Source organism: Mirounga angustirostris, unplaced genomic scaffold, assembly GCF_029215605.1.
Source record: "Mirounga angustirostris isolate CCGP_5_RB_7025 unplaced genomic scaffold, mMirAng1.0.hap1 SCAF_8, whole genome shotgun sequence".
Taxonomy (NCBI): domain Eukaryota; kingdom Metazoa; phylum Chordata; class Mammalia; order Carnivora; family Phocidae; genus Mirounga; species Mirounga angustirostris.
In genome coordinates this window covers 35,102,818-35,127,372 of record NW_026991716.1, presented here as the reverse complement: position 1 = coordinate 35,127,372, position 24,555 = coordinate 35,102,818, and the positions used below count along the sequence as shown (strand labels likewise).

The window sequence follows — 24,555 nt, the reverse complement described above, 5'->3', positions numbered from 1 at the left end:
GATTCTGATGGAGATGTAGGTAGATCACACTGAAATACTATCTTAGTCGAGGCGCGTGGGTGGCTCAGTTGGTTGAGCATCTGACCCTTGGTCTCAGCTCAGGTCTTGATCTCATAGTCATGAGTTCAAGCCCCACATTGGGCTCCACGCTGGGCATGCAGCCTACATCAAAAAAAGAAAGAAAGAAAGAAATACTATCCTAGAAAATATCCCTAGGATCATTTTCTCCTCTTTGATCTCCTCTCTCCTCTTTGATCTTGTGCAACACCATGCAAAATATCTTCTCATTACTCTATTAAAATATGCATTGGCTATATAAAGAACAGAATGAAACAATGATGTGGGAGATACCCTGAAGAAAAGAAAACTTGAATGGTCAAAGGGATGGATTGGCAATTGGATTTACTAAAATAATTCATGCTGAAGAATAAAGTTTCTGGGGTGCCTGGGTGACTCAGTGAGTTAAATGCCCAACTCCTAATTTCAGCTCAGGTCATGATTACAGGGTCATGAGATTGAGCCCCATATCGGGCTCCATACTGGGCATGGAGCCTGCTTAAGATTCTCTCTCTTCCTCTCCCTCTGCCCCTCCCCCACTGCTCACACAAGTGCACCCTCTCTCTTAAAAAAAAAAAAAAGGTAATAAAATAAGAGTCTGATTTAAATATTAGTCATAATTAATTTATGGTAGACAAAATAATGGCTCTCTCCAGTGTTGTCCACATCCTAATCTCCAGAGCCTGTGAATATGTTACTTTACATGGCAAAAGGGACTTTGCAGATGTGATTATGTTTGAAAAAAAAAAAACTTGAAATGGGGAGATTATCCTGGACAAACTGGTTGGGCCCAAAGTGATCACAAATGTCCATATAAGGGAAAGAGAGAGGCAGGAGAGTAAAGCCAGAGAAGATGTAAAGACTGAAGCAGGGGCAGGAGTGATGACGTTGCTGGAAGGGGCTGTGAGCCAAGGAATGCTGGTGGCTTCTAGAAGCTAGAAAAGGCAAGGAACAGACTCTCTCCTAGAGCCTCTAGAAAGAATACAGCCCTTCTGACATCTTGATTTTAGCCCCATAAAATCCATTTTCAGATTTATGATCTGTAGAACTGTAAAATAATACATTTATGTTGTTTTAAGCCATTACGTTTATGGTAATTCATTATAGCCACAGTAGGAAACTAATATAGCACTCCACCCTAGAAACATCTCTGGTTGATGTTAGTTCCAACAGACTACTATTGAGCCTAAGTGGACTCCTCCCACCATGCTTCCCTTGGTATGCCATTGTTCATGAGTGAGACCTATAGTGGTTTCTAAGGAAAGCCAAAGATATTTGGGGAACTTGCCTAGCATGTTGGGATTGACATGAAAGAGCACAAGCATTCATTTCTGTAAAATGTTGGTGCTAGCATAAAAAAACTGAACACTGTCTAGACCAGTTCAGCATTATTAATATATTAATATTCCTTTGTATACTGTTCACTGTGGGTAATTGTCAAAACCCCTCCAAGGACATCAAATCAGAAAGGAGAAACTGGCAGACTGTGCCATAAAATAGATGAAGAAAGTATGTTAACAGAATCAATTTTTTAGTGTGTCTCTATTTAAAAAAAAGAAATTTTTCAAGAAAGAAAAAATGTGATCATTTCTTACTTCAATTGGTCCCAAAGTCATGTCCATTTGAATTTCATTATCACGGATAGATGATAAGGCTTCCATTGCAAATCTGACATCATCTAAATCACGAATAGGTCTAGACAACTTTTTCAAGTATTCATTGATAAATGCTATCATGTCTGACATTTTCTTTTTGTATTCTTCATTCAAGTAGCGACAGAGTAACATCTTCCATGCCTTAGCCTCAATTGATAAGGCCAGTTTCATTGGCTCTGGGGGAGAGGAAGAAAGATCAGAATGGAATACAATTGACATTCTGAAACTATTTACTTCATGTCTAATCTGAGCATCTCTAACTTCACTGTCCTATTTGATGATCCCAGCTCCAACTAGTCAACTCCATCTTAACAATCCTTATACATTCCTCTTTTCTTCTCTTAGTATCCCTCAACCCGCCAGCCCTGCCATGTCTGAAACATGACTGCTCCTTGCCAACTTCCAACAGTTAGACTAGGGAGCTGCGGAAACATACAGCCAGCTTGTTGGTTGAGGCTGAGAGATCCTCTCATGAGGTCTGCATCTTGTGGGCCTGTCTTCTCTTTTTCCTCAGTCCCCAAGCATTCAGCCCACCTTCCCCCTTCTTTAGAACTCTTGCTGCCTATTCCATTTCTTAGTTTTCTCTCTCTAAAACTGAGCCCCCAGCCAACTTTCACTCTGTGCTAGAGTTGATTTTTGTATGAGGAATCACAGTGCTAACCACTATGAGAAAACAAATAGGAAATTTAAATAATAGTAATAATAATAGGTAAACTAATTTTCCAAAAGTCTACAGCTCTTGGAATTATTGTCCCTGAAGTATTGTTTCTGATTTCTTTTTTTTTTTTTTAAGATTTTATTTATTTATTTGACAGAGAGAGAGAGACAGCTAGAGAGGGAACACAAGCAGGAGGAGTGGGAGAGGGAGAAGCAGGCTTCCCGCTGAGCAGGGAGTCTGATGTGGGACTCGATCCCAGGACCCTGGGATCATGACCTGAGCTGAAGGCAGACACTTAACGACTGAGCCACCCAGGCACCCCTAGTTTCTGATTTCTAACTAAATATTCCCTTCAAGTATTTGTGATTCTTCCCCAATTTAAATCCCTTCTTGATAGATATAATAACAGCATTTAAGTGGCGCCTGCGTGGCTGTCAGTTGAGCTGCCAACTTGATTTCAGCTCAGGTCATGATCTCAGGGTGCTGGGATCAAACCCCGTGTCTGGCTCCATGCTCAGCGGAGTCTGCTTGAGATTCTCCTTCTCCCTCTGCCCCTCTCCCCCGCCCCCCATACTCTCTCTCTCTCCCAAATAAACAAATAAATCTTTAAAAAAATAATAACAGTATTTCATATTTATTGAACATCAACTGTTTGCCAAGTAGTATGCTAAGTGTTCCATATAAAGCAGTTCATGAGGCGAACTCTGTCATTATCACCAGCAGAAGGGATGGGATTAAAGAGGTCAGGTAACCTTGACAATCAAATTTGGGAGCCATAGTTAGACTTACTCTTTAAGGATAGATCTGAAAATCTACCTAAGGTGGATAGTTGATGTAAAATAGGTCATTCAAATATCTTCTGAGAATAAAATCTTCTCACAAACTTCTGACAAGACTGCACCGCTATAACCATGGCAACAAGTAGCCACCATAACCCAGTTTCAAACCCAAGCCATAGACCAACTGACCTCAGGTCACATACTTTTGCCACCCGATCCGCATCAGGTCCTCCCTTCTGAATGTCAACCAGTCGAAAAGAACGTATCAATAAGCCTGCCTCTGAGTGCCAACCAATCAACAACAATCTCACCTGAGTAAACATCTTTCTACAGATGATATTAACCTATTTACACCCACAGTCCTTAAACCCCATGCTGTCCAGACACCTTATATGAGTGTGCTCTGCTCGGAACACTGGGCCTGACCAGCATCACTCTCCCTTACTCTTGTAATCAGTAAAATCAGTTTGGGAGTTTAATCTCAGATATTAAGCAGCTGTCTCATCATCCTCTGATACACTAATCCCAAGTGGATTAACTTCTCAGGAAAGCTCAATTTGTTTGATTCCTATCTCATGTATACAGCTCCTTCCTCACAGTAACCTGAAAAAGAGTTTCACCTGTAGCTTAGTTGCTTGACTGCCAATTGAGGAATTGCATCGTATTCAGTATATTAAGCCACCTGGCATAATATTATATGCAAAGAATATATAATAATATATGATATAACACACAATGTATATATACATATATACAACATATATATGAACAATATTCATGGCCCAGAAATATTTGATATCTATAATATTATACCAAAGTAGTTTCACAACTGCTTTCTAAACAAAGCAGCATTTCATGTGAAAATACAGATACTTACATAACATTTTAAAAATACCTGTATGCAATTCAAGTGCTCCCACAACAATAATAGGCTTCAACTCATCGATCTCCTGTTCAAAAGTAGCAAAGTGTAGAATTTCTGATCTGATTTCAGTCAGAGAGGGGTTGTTAGCCAAAAACTCCTGTAGTAAGGAAACAGTGTTTACTTTAGCTTTTTGACAGTATAAATCTCACATTGCCTTTTTTTTTTTTTTTTTTTGCTTATATACTTTTCCACTTGTATGTCAGGGGACTGGCTCAGTAAAGAAAGGGATTAGCCAGTAGTACGGAAGATGAGGCTATGTGAGGGAATGTCACAGTCTACCATGAATAACAACAACAACAACTATACTAATGTTATTCATGTGTCATTGAGTCTCTAACCAAAAAGACAGCTGTATCTATGTAAGCGTGACACACTCTTGAATACCCAGCCTCTGAATGTGTCTGGAACGCAATTGGTACTCAATTGTTTACACAAGTTAAACGAAATCTTCCTGAGCCTCATTCCTTTCAGTTACTTCAGAGTGTCAACGTGAGAATTGCAGAAAATCGAGTATGTCAGGTGCTGGACATTTACAGGTTCCTGACCTCTGCTCATGAGTTCCTGTCACGATCACTGATACTTCCCTGGTCCTCTCACGCAAGTTAGATATAAACAACTCAAACCCAAACTGCATCACAAGTAGCAGAAATACACCTTCACTTTCACGTCTTGGTCCTCGGTCCAGAGTGTCTTGTACTTTTGAAAGTCCTGCAAGGCCTCATGAGCTACCTTTCGTAGAGAATTCACAGAGGAAGAAAGGAGGAGAACCAACTTGGAAATATCCTTGTGCTCTGCTACCCCCGGATAAAAATTTTTCAGCTTCCTTGCAGGAATAATTTCTTCAAAAGATCCTGAAAACAGATATTTTTATATGTAGATAACTTCTATATTCAATATCAATGTTAATATTTATAGATTTTTTTTTCAAGCTGTAGTTTTTAAAGGACTCTCCCTCCAAGTAATTAAGAGCTATTCTCTTATACGTCACTGACTCTTATTAAACCACTGTGTCAGATTCTGAGGTCTAGATTTCTTTAAAGTGGAAAAACTGTTTTCAGAGAAGAGAACTGAAAGACACTGATGAAACCCTCCCCACCCCAAATAAGTCCTCCAAGGAAAGGTCAAAAGAGCTGACATTGTTGCTCTACAGAACTGCATGGTGGTTAAAAGAGAGGCACCATATTTATTACCTAAATAACTTTAGGCCAGTTTTTTAATCTTCATGGAAATACATGTGAGGATTAAATGAGACAACATATGTTTGTCTTCAGCTCAACATCTGGTATATCAAGACATGCAATCACTATTAACCACCACTATAAACATCTCTGGCCAAAATCTGATCGTGTCACTGCCTTGATCAAAATTCTCCAGTATTCCCCATCAAACAGACTATACAGATACATTTCGCCCAAACAATGCCTTGCTTTTCCAAAACAGTTGTGAACAATTGAAAAGCATGATCATGCATGCAAAATTCCAGATTTCTAACTTCTCTTTTAAAAGGGTTTAATCAGGGGCACCTGGGTGGCTCAGTCAGTTAAGCGTCTGCCTTTGGCTCAGGTCATGATCCCAGGGTCCTAGGATTGAGTCCTGCATTGGGCTCCCTGCTCAGTGAGGAGCCTGGTGCTCCCCCTGCTTGTGCTCTATCTCTCTCTCAAATAAATAAAATCTTTTAAAAAAATAAAAAGGTTTAATCTAGGGTACCTTGGTGGCTCAATCGGTTAAGTGTCCAACTCTTGATTTCAGCTCAGGTCATGATCTCAGGGTTTTGTTATTTTGTTTTTAAAGATTTTATTTATTTGTCAGAGAGAGAGAGTACACAAGCAGGGGGAGCGGCAGGCAGAGGGAGAAGCAGGCTCCCCGCTGAGCAGGGAGCCCGATGCTGGACTTGATCACCGGACCCTAGGATCATGACCTGAGCCGAGGGCAGACGCTTAACCAACTGAGCCACACAGGCGTCCCATGATCTCAGGGTTTTGAGATCGATCCCCAAGTCAAGCCCTACCTCAGGCTCCATGCTGGGATTCTCTCTCTGTCCCTCCTCTCTCTCTCTCAAAAATAAAAAGATTTGACCTGGTAATACAGGACCCGTGTTTCTGCGTGGCAACAATTAGCCGAAGCTGAGAAGCATCTCTTAAAAGGGCATCCCTGTTGAATTTGCCACAGTCTCCTCTAAGACCAGGTCACTCATTTGCTCTTTTGTCTTAATTTTAAACAAAATTAAAGCAAACAAAACTATAAGGTATTGGCTTAATTAACTAAGTCACTAATGTTGCATGTCCTGGGAGTTCTATCCCTTTTATTCCACAGAAGCATTCCACTGTGTAGCTATACCTCATTTTGTTAGTCCATTGGCCAGCTTTTGGACATCTGGTTTGCTAGCAATTGGAAGCTATTACAAATAATGCAGCGGTGAACATTCACATCTTTACATGCACATGTGATTTCATTTCCCTTGGGTAAATTCCTAGGAGTGGAATTCCTGAGCCAAATGGTAAAGTTATGTTCAGCTTTTTAAGAAAGTGCCAAACTGGTTCCAAAGTGGCTGTACCTTTCTTTTTTTTTTTTTTTAAAGATTTTATTTTTATTATTTATTTGAGAGAGAGAGAATGAGAGACAGAGAGCATGAGAGGGAGGAGGGTCAGAGGGAGAAGCAGACTCCCTGCCGAGCAGGGAGCCCGATGCGGGACTTGATCTTGGGACTCCAGGATCATGACCTGAGCTGAAGGCAGTTGCTTAACCAACTGAGCCACCCAGGCGCCCCGGCTGTACCTTTCTATATATTCCCTGCAGCAGTGCATCAGAGTTCCAGGTTCTTTGTCAACAATTAGTATTGTAGATTTTTTTTTAATTTTATCCATTCCAATAGGTATGCCGTGGTATATCATCATGGTTTTTTTTTTAAAAAAAGATTTTATTTATTTATTTGACACAGAGAGACACAGCGAGAGAGGGAACACAAGCAGGGGGAGTGGGAGAGGGAGAAGCAGGCTTTCCTCCGAGCAGGGAGCCCGATGCGGGGCTTGATCCCAGGATCCTGGGATCATGACCTGAGCCGAAGGCAGACGCTTAATGACTGAGCCACCCAGGTGCCCCTCATCATGGTTTTAACCTGTATTTCCCTAATAACTAATGATGGATGTTGAGCATCTTTTCATGTGTGTTTTTATTTTTATTATTATTATGTTCAGTTAGCGAACATATAGAACATCATTAGTTTTTGATGTAGTGTTCAACGATTCATTAGTTGCGCATAACACCCAGTGCCTATCACAATATGTGCCCTCCTTTATACCCATCACCCAGTTATCCCATCCCCCCACCCCCTCCCTTCTGTAAACCTCAGTTTATTTCCCAGAGTCCAGAATCTCTCATGGTTTGTCTCCCTCTCTGATTTCTTCCCATTCAGTTTTCCCTCCCTTTTCATGTGTATTTTAGCCTTTTATATATCTTCTTTGTTGAAATCCATCTTTTGCCCATTTAGGGAGGGTGATGGTCTTCTTATTACTCAGTTTAAGTTCTTTATATACTCTGAATACAAGTACTTTATATCAGATGTATGAGTTGCAAATATTTTCTCCAAATATGTGGCTTCCCTTTTTAATATTTTAAATGATGTCTTTTGAAGAGCAAAATTTTTAATTTGGTTGAAGTCCAATTTGTCAATTTTCTTTGTTATGGGTCATGTTTTTGCTGCCATACCTGAGAAAATTTTGTCTAACCCCAAATTGCTAACTTCTTACATGTTCTCTTCTAAAATTTTTATAGTTTTAGTTCTTCTATAATTGATTTTGAGTTAATTTCTTTGAATGGTGTGAGGTAAAAGACCAACTTCATTTTTTTTTTTTTTTTGCATATGTATGTCTAATTGTTCCAGCACCATGTGTTGAATCCATTATCCCATTTTTGTGACTTGGTATCCTTTCAGAAAGTTAATTGATTCTAAAGTTTATATTTGGATTGCCTATTCTGTTCCACTGATCTAAACGTTCATTCTTAGGCCAACACTGCACTGTTTTGATTACTGTAACTTTATAGTATGTTTTGAAAAATTAACTCATGCAAGTACTCCAGCTTTACTATCCTTTTTCAAAATTGTATGGGCTATTATAGTTTCTTTGAATTTTCCTATTCCTTATTCAAATTTTAGGATCAACTCAATTTCTGCAAAACTACTTTCTGGGATTTTGATAGTGATTCCACTAAATCTACAGATTAATTTGGGAGAATTGCCATCTTAGCAGTACTGAGTCTTCCAACCCATGAACATGGTGTATCTTTCAGCAATGTTTTGAACTTCCAGTGTACAGGGCTTACAGGTCTTCTGTTAAATTTATTCTTTATGATATTATTGTGAATGAAATTGTTTTTTTAATTTCATTTCCGATTGTTCATTCCTAGTATTTAGAAACATAATCGAGGGGCACCTGGGTGGCTCAGTTGGTTAAGCGACTGCCTTTGGCTTAGGTCATGATCCTGGAGTCTCTGGATCGAGTCCTGCATCAGGCTCCCTGCTCAGCAGGGAGTCTGCTTCTCCCTCTGACCCTCCCCCCTCTCATGCTCTCTATCTCATTCTCTCTCAAATAAACAAAAATCTTAAAAAAAAAAAAAAAGAAACATAATCGAGCTTTGTATATTGACTTTATATCCTCATATTTGAACTCATTTATTAATTCTAATAGTTTTGCATGTGTATGTATTCCTGAGGATGTTTTTGCATACATGATAATGTTACCTGTTAATAAAGCCAGTTTCGCCCCTTCCTTTCCAGTCTATATAGCTTTAATTTCTTGTTAAATCCACTGAATCGAATCTCTCGTATAATGTTGTATAGATGTGGTGAAAGCTGGCATTCTTAACTAGTTCCTGATCTTAGGAGGAAATAATCTATTCTTTCACCATTAAGTAGGATGTTGGCTGTAGGTTTTTCATAGCTGCCCTTTATCAGGTTGAAGAAGTTCAATTCTATCCCCAGATTGTTAATATGTTTATCATGAAAGAGAGTTGGATTTTGCCAAATTCTTTCTGTGTCTACTGAGGTGATCATGTAATTTTGTCCTTTATTCTACAGATAGGTGTATTTTAGTGTGTTAAACCAACCTTGTATTTCTGTGATAAACCTCTTTCGGTCATAATAGATGATCCTTTTTATATGTTTCTGGATTCAGTTTGCTGACATTTTGTTAAGGGTCGTTTAAATTTAAGGACCCTTTAAAGAATGTTTTTAAATATAAAGAAGTCAAACTTTAACATATTTTCTTCTATGGTTTGAGCTTTGTATGTCTTGAGAATTTTTCCTTACCCTAATGTCATAAATATATTTTGTTATGTTTTATTCAAACAGTGTTATAGGATATATTTATTTAACAGTGCTATAAAATATAGAATAATGCATATGAATTTACTATGCTTTTAAAATCGAATTTAAGGGGAGCCTAGGTGGCTCAGTCGGTTGAGCATCTGCCTTTGGCTAATGGTCTCAGAGCCCATGACTCTCAGAGTCATGATCTCAGAGCCCCGAGCTGGGCTCCCTGCTCAGCGGGAGTCTGCTTCTCCCTTTACCTCTGCCGTTCTCCCTGCTCATTCTCTCTCTCATTCTCTCATTCTCTCTCAAATAATAAAAAAATCTTTTAAAAAAATCAATAAAACCTAATTTAAGTTTTTCCATATGGATAAAAGTCACTAGTATCATTTATTAAGTAGTACATTTTGGGTGCGCCTGGGTGGTTCAATCAGTTAAGTGTTTGCCTATGGCTGAGGTCATGATCCCAGCATCCTGGGATCAAGCCCCGAGTGGTGCTCCCTGCTCAGCAAGGAGTCTGCCTCTCCCTCTCCCTCTGCCTCTCCCCCCTGCTTGTGCTCTCTCTGTCTCTCTCTCTCAAACGAATAAATTTTTTTAAAAATCTGTAAAATAAATAAATAGCATATTCTTTCCCCCTTGATTAGTAAGTCTACCTGTGTCATATATCTAATTTTCATATAGATTGTTTCTGCATCCTCTGTCCTGTTCCATTGATCTATCTATTCTTGGACCATTAAGAGATTCTCTTAATTAGTCTGGCTTAATAACCCTCCTTACTATGTGGCAGGACAGAACCTCCTACCTTGTTTTCCTTCACCAATATTTTGAGCTATTTTTGGCTCTTTGCACTTCCATATAATTTTACATAAAAAATTAAAATTAATTTAACAAATTGTATAAAAAATTCTGTTGTGATTTCATTGGAATTGTATCGAGTTTATAAATTAATTAAAAAATTGAGTTCTTCATGTTGTGGATTTATTCCTATCTTCCATTATACCATTCAATAATAATTATTTTCTCTAAAAATGCTATGCAAATATTTTTTACATTTATTTATTAAGTACCTTATGGTTTTGTGGCTATTGAAAAACCCATTTTTTCTATTACATTTTTCCTAACCTTATTGAGATATAATTGACATATAATTCTATTACACTCTAATTGAATTATTGGCCATTATAGAAATACTTTTGTATGTTGGTCTTTTATACATAAATATTAGTTCTAATAGTTGTTTCTAGATTCATTGGATTTCCTATGCATGATCTTTCAAGTAAGGACAATCTTAGTCTTCCTTTCCAATTATCTCATTTTTTATTATTGGATTTATCCAATAAAATATTGAATAGAAGTGATGATAGCAGGCTTCCTTGTTTTATTCTTCATTTTAATGGGAAATAAATGCTTCTAAATTTTTCCACAGATACCATTAGCAGAAAATCCTTCATATTCCTAAAAGGATGTGTATGGGTGACTAAAATATATACAGAGAGAGCAGCATATATAAAACAGTAGTTAAAGAAGAATATGATATATATAAAACATACTAAATAAGAAGGAAAATAATTTCAATGTACTCAGCACCCAGGTTAAGGAGAGAATGGTGCTAATAGATCAGTCAGTAGTCCTCAGTAGGCCTTCTTCAATCATATACTCCTCCCTTACTCCAACAGGTAACCAGGATCCTGAATTTTCTTTGAAGATAAACCAACATGCTTATCTATAAACAATATATTGTTTATTTTTTTTAACTGAGCATTAAGCACAAACATAGTTGTAAAGGAAAGAACATTAATTGCCCATGTTAGAAGAAGGTTCTCAGAAAAAAAAGAAGCTAAACCGAGTGCTTCTAGTCTGGCTTCAGCTTTCCTCCAAATTTACAAAAGCCCTTTGTGGGGAAGCCATGGGGAATCATAGGTAAGTCCTATCATTTATGATCTGGAAAATACAGGTCTCATCATAAGCAGAGCATCTGGCAGGGCTGTGTTATAAGCTATGTAATGGAGTCCAGCAGGAATAAGGGGCCAGGGCAGTGGCTAATCTTTTTTGTTATTTTTTTTTTTTAATTTTTTAAAGATTTATTTATTTATTTGAGATGGAGAGAGGTGAGGGGCAGAGGGAGAAGGAGAAAATCCTCAAGCAGGATCCTGAGCATGGAGCCCATTGCAGGGCTGAATCCCAGGATCCCGAGATCATGACCTGAGCTGAAGTCAAGAGCTGGATGATTAACCGACTGAGCCACCCAGGCACCCCTAATTTTTTTTTCCTTTAAATCACAGTTCCTTCCCTCTAGTTTCCAGTAGCAGGTCAAAGCAGAACAATTCCAAAGAAAGAAATGAGTTTCCTCAGCTGAACTAGGTCAATGAGAGCAGACTGGCAACTTCAGCAGCATGTGTGAAAAGAAGCAAGCACAGCCAAGAATATGGACCAGACTTCCCCAGGCATTCAGTCTTCAAGTTAAAAGACAGTACAATGTCATCAGGCATCTTGGTGAAGGCAGCCAAAACTATATCTCTTGAGTCAACTGGTTGCCCTCTCTGCTTAGAATACAATTATCATGGTGTAATCATCTTTTATCATTCATCTGGGAATTCCCTTCACCTCTCTGCTATATTTCATTCCTGTTTCCAATATCAGATGTCTCCTTTTTGCTTGTCTCCTTGCTTTATTTTCTCATTTTGGAAGAGTACAACCTTTAATAACTTTGTGGGAAAGGGTGCATTGAGGGTAAATTTTTTAAGACATTGCATGTCTGCAAATGTCTTTATTATACTTAGTTGATAATTTGAAAGAAAATAGAATTCTTACTTGCAAGGTTGTTGATAAGTCCAAAGATTCTTGCACCTAATGGTTTTTAGATTAGCCTGCTATAATAATAGAAAGACATATGGAATGAACTAGGGAGGAAATAAAGAATAATGGCAAATACTGGACTAAAAGTCAGACAACTGGATTTTAGTCCTATCACTAGGTTTGTGACTTTGGACAAATTATTTAACACTTCTGAAAAAAAAAAAGATAGAACTAATATTTCTTTTGCCAGCTATTTTATGTGTATACATAGACCCATTCATATGCTTTTCCCCCAGACCTCCTTGCCTCTGATTTTCCAATGTTGCTCCTTCTAAGTCCTGAACAACCAGTCCAGCCACTCATCACTGTCCAAGAGTCCATGTATATCTTTGCTTCAGATCATTCCCCTCTCCTTCAAAAGAATATACTGCTTGAAGCTCCGCCCACTGGGGGAAATTCCCCTTCTTGCTGTTCTTAAAGGCCTTATAGTCTATAGTGCAGTGGTCCATTTTCAGCTCACACCAATATATCAAACCAATTCAACAAAGACTGGGCCTGAGATTTTTCATCCTCTATTGCTGGTTGTAGGGAATACCCCATGAGACCATAGATATAATCAGAGAGAGCAGGGTTGGTGCAACAATAGAAAGGGTATATGGAGCCTGGGCCACCTGTTCATGTAACTTACATGGTATCTTATTGTTTTTAATTTGCATTTTCCTGGTTACCAATGGAGATGACATAGTTTTAGAAAAAGTGTTTGACTTTTGTTTTAGATTCCATGTATAAATGAGATTACGTGATATTTGTCTGTGTCTGGCTTATTTCATTTAGCATAACACCCTTCAGGTTCATCCTTGTTGTCACCAGTGGCAGGATTTCATCCTTTTAAGGTTGAATAATATTCCATTGTAAAAAAAAGTCAAACCCATAGTAACACGGAGTAGCACAGTGGTTACCAGAGGCTGAGGGGTGATGGAAAGGGGAGATACTGATCAAAGGGTACAAACTTTCAGTTATAAGATGAATAAGTTCCAGAGATTTAACGTACAGCATGGTGACTACAGATAATACTAATGTATTGTATACTTGAAATTTGTTAAGAGAATAGATTTCAAATCTTTTTACCATATGCATACACAAAAAAAATGGTAACTGTGGGAGGTGATGGACATGTTAATCACTTTGGTTGTGGTAATCATTTCACAATATATACATGTATCAAAATGTCACATTTACATCTTAAATATATGCAATTTTTACTTATCAATAGTTTGGCTTTCTACACAAAAGTGTCCAAAAATATCTATGAAACCTTGGGTCAGTGCCATATCACACTCATAATTTCTTAAGGGAATAGCTCATATATACTGTATGTACAAGGAACACATGACCCAGAACTTTTAAACATCATGTTCTAACAAACTACGTTCATTGGACCAAATACAATGCTGAAAGTAGAATTAGTACTAAGACTTGTTATAATTTTTCTTTGAATCTAAGATTATGATAGTACAACAGTGATAAAAACCCTTGTTCACCTATGTCCAAACTCTGGATGGAAATGTCTGTATGTTATATTTATGGTGGAGGATGGAAAACACTTTTTTTTTATTTTTAATGCAAAATTTAACAAATAAACATGTAGAAATGACTTTAATCAGCCATAAAAAAGAATGGAACCTTGCCATTTGCAACAACATGGCTGGAGTATAATGCTAGGGAGTATAATGCTGAATGAAATAAGCCAGTCAGAGAGAGACAAATACAATATGATTTCACTCATGTGTGGAATTTAAGAAACAAAACAAATGAACAAAGAAAAAAAAAAAAGAGACAAACCAAAAAGCAGACTCTCAACTCTACAGAACAAACAGATGGTGACCAGAGGGGAGGTGGGTGGGGGGCTGGGGGAAATAGGTGATGAGGACCAAGAGTACACTTATCTTGATGAGCACTGAGTAATATATGGAAGTGTTGAATCACTATCTTGTACACCTGAAGCTAATATAATACCGTATGTTAACTACACTGGAATTAAAATTTTAAAAATCTATATGCTGTCATACCCAGGAAGAATCATAAAGACCATCGACTAGTTGTTACAATTATAAGATTCTATTCATCTGGGGTTTGTTTTAATGTTCTTACTCTCTTCCTTCTTGGCCGGTTTTGCTGCGTTTACAGGGGTCACATCAGTCGCAGTACGGCTGGGACTGGTGACGGCAGGCTTGATGTGACGGGTCTGCTGTTGCCCCCAGTGAGCCACTCCTCTGCTGACCTCCAGGGTGAGCTGGATCATCCGGTTGATGGCTTGTTGAATGTCATCCAAACTAGGAATCATTACCTGTGGAGAGAAGAATGGGGCTCCCGGTACTGGCACCACATACCATCCATCCCTCTGTTTCTCACCAGTCCATCCCCCACTGGGCAGGAAAGCCTCAGCTGGCCCAGTGGAAGGCTGCTCTGGGAGAGGCCTGTTAGAGGAGGGTAGGCTGCGGATTTTCTCTACCCTGAGGTTTGCCCATTCTATCATTTCCTGCAGGCTAAACAAATCAAGCACAGTACTTGCCCTCCTTTTCCTATGAGGGTGGCTGGATACAGCCAGAAATTGTGGACTCTGTGTTGGAGCCCAGGAAGCAAAATGACTAAAGAAGCTATACTGCCAAGGTTCTGACCTCAGTTCTTTGAAATGTGTGCCAAATAAGCACAGAAGCTCTCCTCCAGGAGGCCAAACCGTGTCGGTGTCGATGGTGGTAGATGAGTCACTGATTATTCCCGCCTGGCCTTATCCCATGGCCCATCACAGAAGTCACCTCAGTCATCCTGTGTGACTTGGAGTTTCAAATGCCAAGGGGCAGCTGGGATGGTGGTAGAAATAAGGGGCAGGAGAGGGCATAAGGGTCCCTGTGCTCGGGGCATAGGCCCTTTCTTTCTTTCTCTTCTTGCCATTCTTGGTTACCTCACAGTTGTGTGTTGGGGATAGGGATCTGGACTTCTGAGATGGACTATTTAGATAATTTAATGCTTGAAGAAAGAAAAAGCAAGAATATTTTTAGAGTACTTGCTGACTGATGGCTGAACAGATGCTTAACTCACCTCTTACGTCAACCTTCAACACACCATGAACTATGTAATTTTTTACAATAGATAAAAATAATGTTCTGATTTTTGTTAAGTACTGGTGAAGCTAAAAGTTACATAGAACCAAGTGGTTATTCTAAATGAAAGTTCAATTGTAGTGCTGTACTTCTTTAAAAATTATCAAAATATCACTGTATTAAGTTGAATATTTAATTATACTTACCACATTTGGAATTGCAAGATGTACTTCAGTTTTTATAAAGGAAACAACATCTTCTGATCGCCTTCGTCCATGGTGGCTGGAATAAGATTCACATTTAACTTATAAAACTTGACCTAAAATTTCATAAAAGCTTAATTCTGCTACCATTTTCAATCCTAAAAATAAAGACCACTTTCAAAATACCAAATTACATGGGGAATGTTATTTATAATGAAACCATACATTTCAGAGAACTAAGAAAACATAATGCTTTAATATTATTAGAAGTGAAATATTAGTCTCCTGTACATTTTCTAGTATTTTAATGTGGCTCTCTCTCATTAATAACCACTTAACAATGTTTACTAAAAGTACATCCTGGGAGTACCTGGGTGGCTCAGTTGGTTAAGCGTCTGACTTCAGCTCTGGTCATGATCCCAGGGTCCTGAAATCGAGCCCCACATCAGGCTCCCTGCTCAGCCTGGAATCAGCTGGTCCCTCTCCCTCTGTTTCCCCGCTCCCACTGCTCTCCCCCACTCCACTCGTGCTCTCTCTTGCTCTCTCTCCAAAATAAATAAATAAAACCTTTAAAAAAAATAAAAGCGCATCCTGTTCCAGCCCTGTAACAGATATCAGACAAGATCACCAACAAAAAAGCATTTACCTTCATATACTTTTTTATATATAATCTTTTGCAAGATTACACAGGAGATTTCTGGTCAAAGCCCTCCAAAAACTGTTTTTTGTTGTTGTTGTTGTTTCTGTTTTTGTTTTAGAGAGAGAAGGGCAAGGAAGAGGCAGAAGAAGAGAGAGAATCTTAAGCAGGCTCCACATCCATCACGGAGCCCGACACGGGGCTCGATCTCACCACCCTGAGATCATGACCTGAGCTAAAATCAAGAGTCCAATGCTTAGCCAACTGAGCCACCCAGGCACCCCTAAAAATTACTTTTTTAAACATATTCATGCTCAGACAGAAGTACATACCTACAGACACACGAGTACAAGTAATGAAGAACACACATCAGAGCTGCAAATTAGTTTGGTTATCTCCCTCTGCCTTGACCTCTGTCCCCATCCCAGACAAAATTATAATAAATGTTTTATTGCTTTCCATAGCAAGAAATGCTATCAGCTTGAATCACAATTCCCTTCTCTGACACTCTACGAATATTGTTTTGTTGGCATCTTTTGTTTCCACTTTCAGACGAGGGTTCTGTTGTTAATCTATTTTTCTAAGTAACACTCTGTTGTTTGGATGCTTACAGGGTTTTCCCTTTTATTCTGGAAATTCACAAATTATGTTTAGCTGATTTATGTTTAGGTGTGTAGGTGATTTTTCCCTTGAATCCTGTCAGGTACACTGAGAATCTTTTGAAGATGATACAACAGATCTCTTTTTAAGATTAAAGAAGGGCTGTTCAATTGACCATATGTAGGTTTTACGTGCTGGATTGAGGCAGGAAACCGTCTCTGAGTTGAGTGACCCTCTGTAAGTTACTCAACCTCTCCCTGCCTTGGCTTCTTCATTTGCAAAATGCAAAAAATAATCACAGGATCTGCCTCAGATAGTTAATGTGAGCATGAAATGTGTTAATTCATGGAAAGGGCTTGGAAAAGTACCCGGCATACATTAAGCACTCAATAAATGTTACTTTTCTTTATCTTTTTTCTTACCTTGTCTTTAAGTAGTATCTATCTCTTTGTATTTTGCACCTGAAATTTTGGAGAATTCTTTAAGCTCTAGTTTGTCAAATAACTTACTGAATGATCTAGTGTACTGTTCACTGCCTCTGTCGCCTCAGCTGTTTGTTTATGCTTTATAAAACTCTTTCTTGTTCTGGGATTCTGCCCTTTTAAATACAGTTTACACTTGTCTTATTATTGCATCTTGGATTTCACAATGAGACTATGAATTAGAGGGTTTTTTCCCTTTATGTGCTTGCTTTTGGTTCAAAGAATTACTTGCAATAATATGTTTATCTGGGAACCAAGGGTCCTGCGTCCTAAAGTTGAATCTTCATGTTGAACTGCAGAGGCTTTTGTTTCTTATGACTCCCCCTGCCCCCATCTGCTTGCATATAAATGGAGGTGTAGTTTTTCAGTCATTTTCCAGCACTTGAAACCTACACACACATGCACACACATGTCTCACTCAAAGAGGTCTTTTATTTATTTTTTTTTAATTTTATTATGTTATGTTAGTCACCATACCAAAGAGGTCTTTTAAACTAGAATCCCAATAGCCATGAATAAGTCTTACAGTAAGAAAGAGGACAAAAGGAATTAATAATTGAAACAAAAACCCACTCCAGATAAAATCGATGTATAGACATATAACAAACTCTAAAATAAGTATATTGAGAATATTCAAAGAGATCAATGAAGGCTATCTTCTCCCAAAATAATAAATTGCTAAATTAAAAAAGCAGAAATGATATAGTATCTGGAGAATAAGGAAAAAAGTATTAACTGAAATATTTAAGATACAATAGATGAGATCATTTTTAGACTAGAAAGAGAAATACTTGCTCATAATGTAGCCCAGAAAGGCAAAAAGACAAAACTTATGACAAAGTAGTTAGGAGACAGGGAGGACAGACCAAAAGCCCCAAGATTTGAGATAAGTGCATGTCCAGTGTGCCCAGGTCAGTTCCAGGCTAAATCTGGATAGTGTCATTTCACTCAAAAGAGTGTCCTGGTTGGAACAATAAATCATGTGGTTAATCTTTTCAACATCCAACTACGAGGAGTTCCATCAGAAGAGAATGAAAGGAATGTCCCAGAAGCAACAGCTGAAGAGGAAATTGCTGAGGATTTTCCAGGATTAAGGAATGTCATGCCCTCGCCCTTGAATAGCAAGTACACAGTGAGAATAAAGCAGGATTAACTAAAGACAAATTCACAGAGGGAAAGAAAACTATAGAACATCAAGGATAAAAAATAATCTTCAGTTAGACTTACTGCAGACTTCTTATCGCAAAAATATAAGAAAAAAAATGAAATGCTTTCAAAATGCCGAGAGACAAACAAAAATTTTTTATCCAGCCAAACTGTCATGAGAGTATGAAAGCAAAAAAGACATTTTTCAGACTTAAAATGAAGAATAAGAGAGTTTACCCCTCATGTACCCTGACTAAGGAACCAATGGAATACAAGAAATACACAAGAATCTGGAGATTTTAATAAAATATGCCAATATTCATGTTCAAAAAAAGGTAAAATAAAAACATCAAGAAGTAATAATGAGGTAGATACAGTTCAGTGAGTACGCCAAGGCCCTTGTAGTTAGATATAAGACTAGAAAACTGAAAAACCGTAGACAGTATTTTTTTTTTTAAACTGGAGCAAGATACACATAGACTCAATTTAAGGGTAACTACTTAAATAACCAAAGTATAGGAAGGAAAATATTATCCATCCCAAAGATAACAGAGGTAACGAAATGAACCAAAGAAAACAGATACTAAGAAGCAGACACAAAATGAAATGTCATAAATTAAGTATAACTACGTGAAAAAATCACAATAAATGTAAACAAATTATACTCTATTAAAAAGCAGAGATATTCAGATTGAATAAAAATAAGCAGGTATATGATGCTTTTAAGAAATATAACAAAAGGGCGCCTGGGTGGCTCAGTTGGTTAAGCGACTGCCTTCGGCTCAGGTCATGATCCTGGAGTCCCGGGATGGAGTCCCGCATCGGGCTCCCTGCTCAGCAGGGAGTCTGCTTCTCCCTCTGACCCTCCCCCCTCTCATGCTCTCTATCTCATTCTCTCTCTCATATAAATAAATAAAATCTTTAAAATATATATATATAACAAAAAAACTACACAGTAAGGTTTGAACAAAGCATTCAAAAGCAATATACCAAAAAAGCCGGTAAGGTAAAATTAATAACAGACTAAAAAGAATTTGGGGAATTAGGATTAACATATGTAAAGGAATAAAATGAAAATTAAAAATACAGTGTTCTAAGCAGATTTAACTACTATGATTTTGCACGCACCTAATAGCATAGGCTTAAAACACATAAAACAAGAACTGACCAAAAGAGAAGGAATCACATTGGGAGATTATAACAGCATGATTAAATTAAAATTCAGCCATGAAGAGCCAATGAATAAATCTAACAAAAATGTGCAAGACTTTCACACAGAGAATTATAAAACTTCATTGAGAAATAGTAAAGAAGACTTAAATAGAGAGGTAATTCATGATTCTGGATGGAAGACTCAATATTGTAAGAATGCTAATTTGCTCCAAGTTGTTCTATAGATTCAGTGTAATTTAAATAATTCTCTCAGGGCACCTGGGTGGCTCAATTGGTTAAGCATCTACATTTGGTTCAGGTAATGATCTCAGGATCCCAGGAGGAGAGCCCCATGTCAGGTTCCACCCCAGCAGAGAGTTCATTTCTCTGTCTCCCTCTGCCCCTCCCCCTGCTTGTGCTCTCTCACCCTCTTGCTCTCTCTCTCTCAAATAAATAAAATCTTTAAATAAATAAATAAATCTCTTAAAGAGGAAAGTAATTTTTCAACTTTTTAAAATATTAAATATTATGTTTTGTATTATTATATATTTATTACATTTATTATATATAATATTACAATATTGATATATTTCCAAATCTCCTCACATTAGAAACATGAAATAATTTTTACTCACTATAATATTAGAAAGGCATCCTGATGCATGGAGCACTGGGTGTTATGCACAAACAATGAATCATGGAACACTACATCTAAAACTAATGATGTAATGTATGGGGATTAACATAAGAATAAAAAATAAATAAATAAATAAATAAATAAATAAATAAATAAATAAATAAATAAATAGAAAAAGAAAGGCATCCTGATATTTTTGAAGGTAGATAATACCCATTTTAGCTGTGAATAGTTAAACATCTCATTTTATAGTCCTACTGACTTTCACTTACAGGTAGAAACACTTCTGGTTTTTTCCCCAGCTTTATTGAGATACAAATGGCATATACCATGTATAAGTTTAAGGTGTAAGACATGTTGAGTTGAGGGGTGCCAGGGTGGCTCAGTGGTTAAGCATCTGCCTTCGGCTCAGGTCATGATCCCAGGGTCCTGGGATCGAGCCCCACATCGGGCTCACTGCTCGGCGGGAAGCCTGCTTCTCCCTCTCCCATTCCCCCTACTTGTGTTCCTGCTCTTGCTATCTCTCTCTCTCTCTCTGTCAAATAAATAAATAAAATCTTAAAAAAAAGAAAAAGACATGTTGAGTTGAAACACTTATACACTACAAAATGATTACCACCAGTAGTGTTAACTAACAACTCTATCACATCACATAATTATCATTTCTTTTTTGTGGTGAGAACATGTAATATCTACTCACTTAGCAGCTTGCAAGTATAATAACAGAATTATAAGCTGTAATCACCGTGCTATAAAATAATTTCCAGAACTTATCCATCTTTAACTGGAAGCTTGTACCCTTTAACCAATACTTCTAGTTTTGGGGTTTTTATTTATTTTTATTTTTATTATGTTCAATTAGCCAACATATAGTAGTACATCATTAGTTTTTGATGTAGTGTTTAATTTGGTTAATTAACCATGTGGAAAAAATATATTGATCTCCTACCTCACATTAAACACAAAAATAAATACTATGTGGATTAAATCCCTAAATATAAAAAACAAAAGTACAAAATTTTAGAAGACATTATGAGGTAAGGAATGATTTCTCCTAAAAGACATAAAGATCACAAGGAAAAGATCAATGAATTTGAATATTTTAAAGAAAAGAGTGAGGAATTTGAATACTTTAAACTCAGTAAAAGATACCATTAAAAGAATGAAAAGAGAGGCACAACAGGGAGAAGATATCTGCTATATTATCATCAACAAAGTAATATATTGAGAACATCCACAAATAAGTCCAATCCAATAAAAAAAAAATGGGTAAAAAGAAAGAAATGAAGGAAAGAAAGAAGGGAAGAAAGAGAAGCCAAGCCAAGATAAGACAAGAGAAAGAAAAGAACACAAATTTCAAGGAAAAGAAGGCACAAATGGCTCATAAATATGAAAGTATGTTCAACCTCATTAGTAACCAAGAAAATGACCATTTAAATCCCAGTGAGATGCAACTTCATACCCCCTTGCTGGCAAGAATTTTTTAATTGAACAATACCAACTGTGTGCAAGGATGAGAAGCCATGGGGACTCTCAAGCTGGGCATCACATGGTAAAGTGAGGTATGCACATACCCCAGGGACCAACTATTCCATGCTTAACAAGTGTAGCAGGAGACAAATACAAAAATGTTCACAGAGGCTTTATTCAGGATAGCTCAAACTGGAAACACCCGAATGACCATCACCATGGTGAATAAACAGATTGTGTATAATAAATTATAACAACATAAATGAATCTCAAAAACATAATACTGAACACAGTTCAGATACAGGCAAAATTAAATTGATTAGGGATACAATGTGGTAAACTGTAAGGAAAACCAAGACAATAATAAACATGAAGTTTGGGATAGTGGTTTCCTTTGGGTGAGCAGAGAAAGGACTGGTAAGGCAACTGATAGTGTTCAATGTTCTTTGTCTTGGCCTGGGTGCCAGAAACATGGTTGTTCACTTGATCACTGTTCTTGAAGTATTACACATATATTTTCATACAGTCTTTTCATAAATGTGATATTTTAAATTTTATAATTTTTAAATTAATAAAAATAAGAGGTACTATTAGCATTATGTTAAGATAGTATTACCAGACTTACTTAGCATATTTTCAACTTGCCTTGAAACAAATATTCTTCTTTTCATTGTGTCCAAAGATAACCGTGTAGCTTTTTGAAGACTGTCTAGTAATTGATGAGAGAAAAAAGCATAGACCTCTTTACATTCCTGTAACAAGAAATCATATTGAGAGTTGGGTTCAAGATGGTGGCATAGCAAGATCCCCCACCCACCAATGTATCAGAGCACTCACAGCTGATGTCCTACAGCCAGACTGAGTGCCTGGCCTACCCAACACTGTGCCGCAGCCACAGCCCTGCCACAAACAAAGAGCACACAGAGCCCACCTAAGGGACACCCTTTGGGTGCCTGGCTCTGATGATATGGGAAGATTGAACTTCTGGGCATAAGGCCACTCCTTGAAGCCTGTGAGATGTAGCTGACTTACCTAATACATAGAAAAAAACACAAGAGAATTAGGCAAAATGAGGAGACAGAGGAATATATTTCAAACAAAAGAACAAGAAAAAACCTCAGGAAAACAACTAAATGAAACAGAGATAAGCAATCTACCTGATAAAGAGTACAAGTAATAGTTATAAAGATGCTCACTGAACTTGAGAGAAGGATGAACACAGTGGGGAGAACTTCAACAAAGAGAGAAAATATAAGAAAGTACCAAAGAGGGGTGCCTGGGTGGCTCAGTCACTTAAGTGTCTGCCTTTGGCTCAGGTCATGATCCCAGGGTCTGGGGATCGAGCCCTGCATCAGGCTCCTTGCTCAGGGGGGAGCCAGCTTCTCCCTCTCCCTTTTCCTCCCTCTCTCTCTGCTTGTGCTCTCTCTGTCAAATAAATAAATAAAATCTGAAAGAAGAAAGAAAGAAAGAAAGAAGAAAGAAAGAAAGAAAGAAAGAAAGAAAGAAAGAAAGAAAGAAAGAAAGAAAGAAAGAAAGAAAGAAAAAAACGGAAGAGAAGTTATAACTGAACTGAAAAATACATTAGAGGGGTTCAACAGCAGACTGGGTGAAGTAGAATAACAGATCAGGGAGCTGGAAGACAAAGCAGTGGAACTCACCCAGACAAAGCAGCAAAATGAAAACGGAATTAAAAAATGAAATCTTAAGGGGCGCCTGGGTGGCTCAGTTGGTTAAGCAACTGCCTTTAGCTCAGGTCATGATCCTGGAGTCCCAGGATCGAGTCCCACATCGGGCTCCCTACTCAGCAGGGAGTCTGCTTCTCCCTCTGACTCTCCCCCCTCTCATGCTCTCTATCATTCTCTCTCAATAAATAAATAAAAATCTTTAAAAATAATAATAAAAAAATGAAATATTAAGGGACCTTTGGGACAACATCAAGTGGAAAAGGTACCTATAGGGAACTCAGAAGGAGAAGAGAGAAAAAGAGCCAGAAAAATGATTTAAAGAAATAAAGGCTAAAAACTTCCCTAGTCTGAAAGAGGAATCAGGCATCCATGTGCCCAAAGCACAGAGTTCTAACCAAGATGAATGCAAAGAGATCCACACCAAGACACATTGTAATTAAAATGAGAAAAGTTAAGGATAACTTAAGAGATAATCCTAAAAGCAGGAAGAGAAAAAACAACATTTTACATACAAGGGGAAACCCGATAAGGCAATCAACAGATTTTTCGGCAGAAACCTTAATAGGGAGAAGGAAGTAGTATGGCATATTCAAAGTGCTGAAAGAAAAAAAAAAACTTCCAAACAAGAATTCTCTATGTGACAAGATTATCATTTAGAATTTAAGGAGAGAGGGGCACCTGGGTGGCTCAGATGCTTAAGCGTCTACCTTCGGCTCAGGTCATGATCTCCAGGTCCTGGAATCGAGCCCCACATCAGGCTCCTGGTTCAGCAAGGAGTCTGCTTCGCCCTCTCCCTCTGTCTCTCACCCTGCTTGTACTACCTCTCTCTCAAATGAATGAATAAAATATTTTAAAAAATTAAAAAAAAATAGAATTTAAGGAGAGATTCATAGCTTTCCAGATAAGCAAAAGCTAAAGAAGTTCATCACCACTACACTGGCCCTAAAGAATTGTTAAAGGGATTTCTTTATGATAAAAAAAAAAAATTGGCACTAATTAATAACAACAAAACATATGAAAATAAAAATCTCACTGGAAAAGGTAAATATATAACAAAGGTAGTAGACAAATGACTTATAGAGCAAGCATAAAGGTTAAAAGATAAAAGTAGTAAAATTAGCTAAAATTATAATAATCAGTTAAAGGAAGTATAAAATAAAAAGATGTCGAGTGTGTCACCAAAATTATAAATACTAGGGGTGGAGAAGAAAAAAACTAAAGTTTTGAAATGTGTTTAAATTGAGTTGCTGTCAATTTTAAAAAGACT

The 24,555-nt window shown here is 37.6% G+C and overlaps 1 protein-coding gene across 1 annotated transcript in view; it reads right to left on the bottom strand.

Annotated features, from left to right (window-relative positions):
- Positions 1 to 24,555, bottom strand: part of DNAH8 (dynein axonemal heavy chain 8) — a 396,454-nt gene that overhangs the window by 262,255 nt on the left and 109,644 nt on the right. The window contains exons 24-29 of the mRNA XM_064597567.1: positions 22,249 to 22,355; positions 15,483 to 15,558; positions 14,327 to 14,522; positions 4,729 to 4,925; positions 4,045 to 4,171; positions 1,653 to 1,888 (exon numbers count right to left, since the gene is read on the bottom strand). Of these exons, the coding sequence (XP_064453637.1) occupies positions 1,653 to 1,888; positions 4,045 to 4,171; positions 4,729 to 4,925; positions 14,327 to 14,522; positions 15,483 to 15,558; positions 22,249 to 22,355 (939 nt within the window). The remainder of the gene's footprint in view (positions 1 to 1,652; positions 1,889 to 4,044; positions 4,172 to 4,728; positions 4,926 to 14,326; positions 14,523 to 15,482; positions 15,559 to 22,248; positions 22,356 to 24,555) is intronic.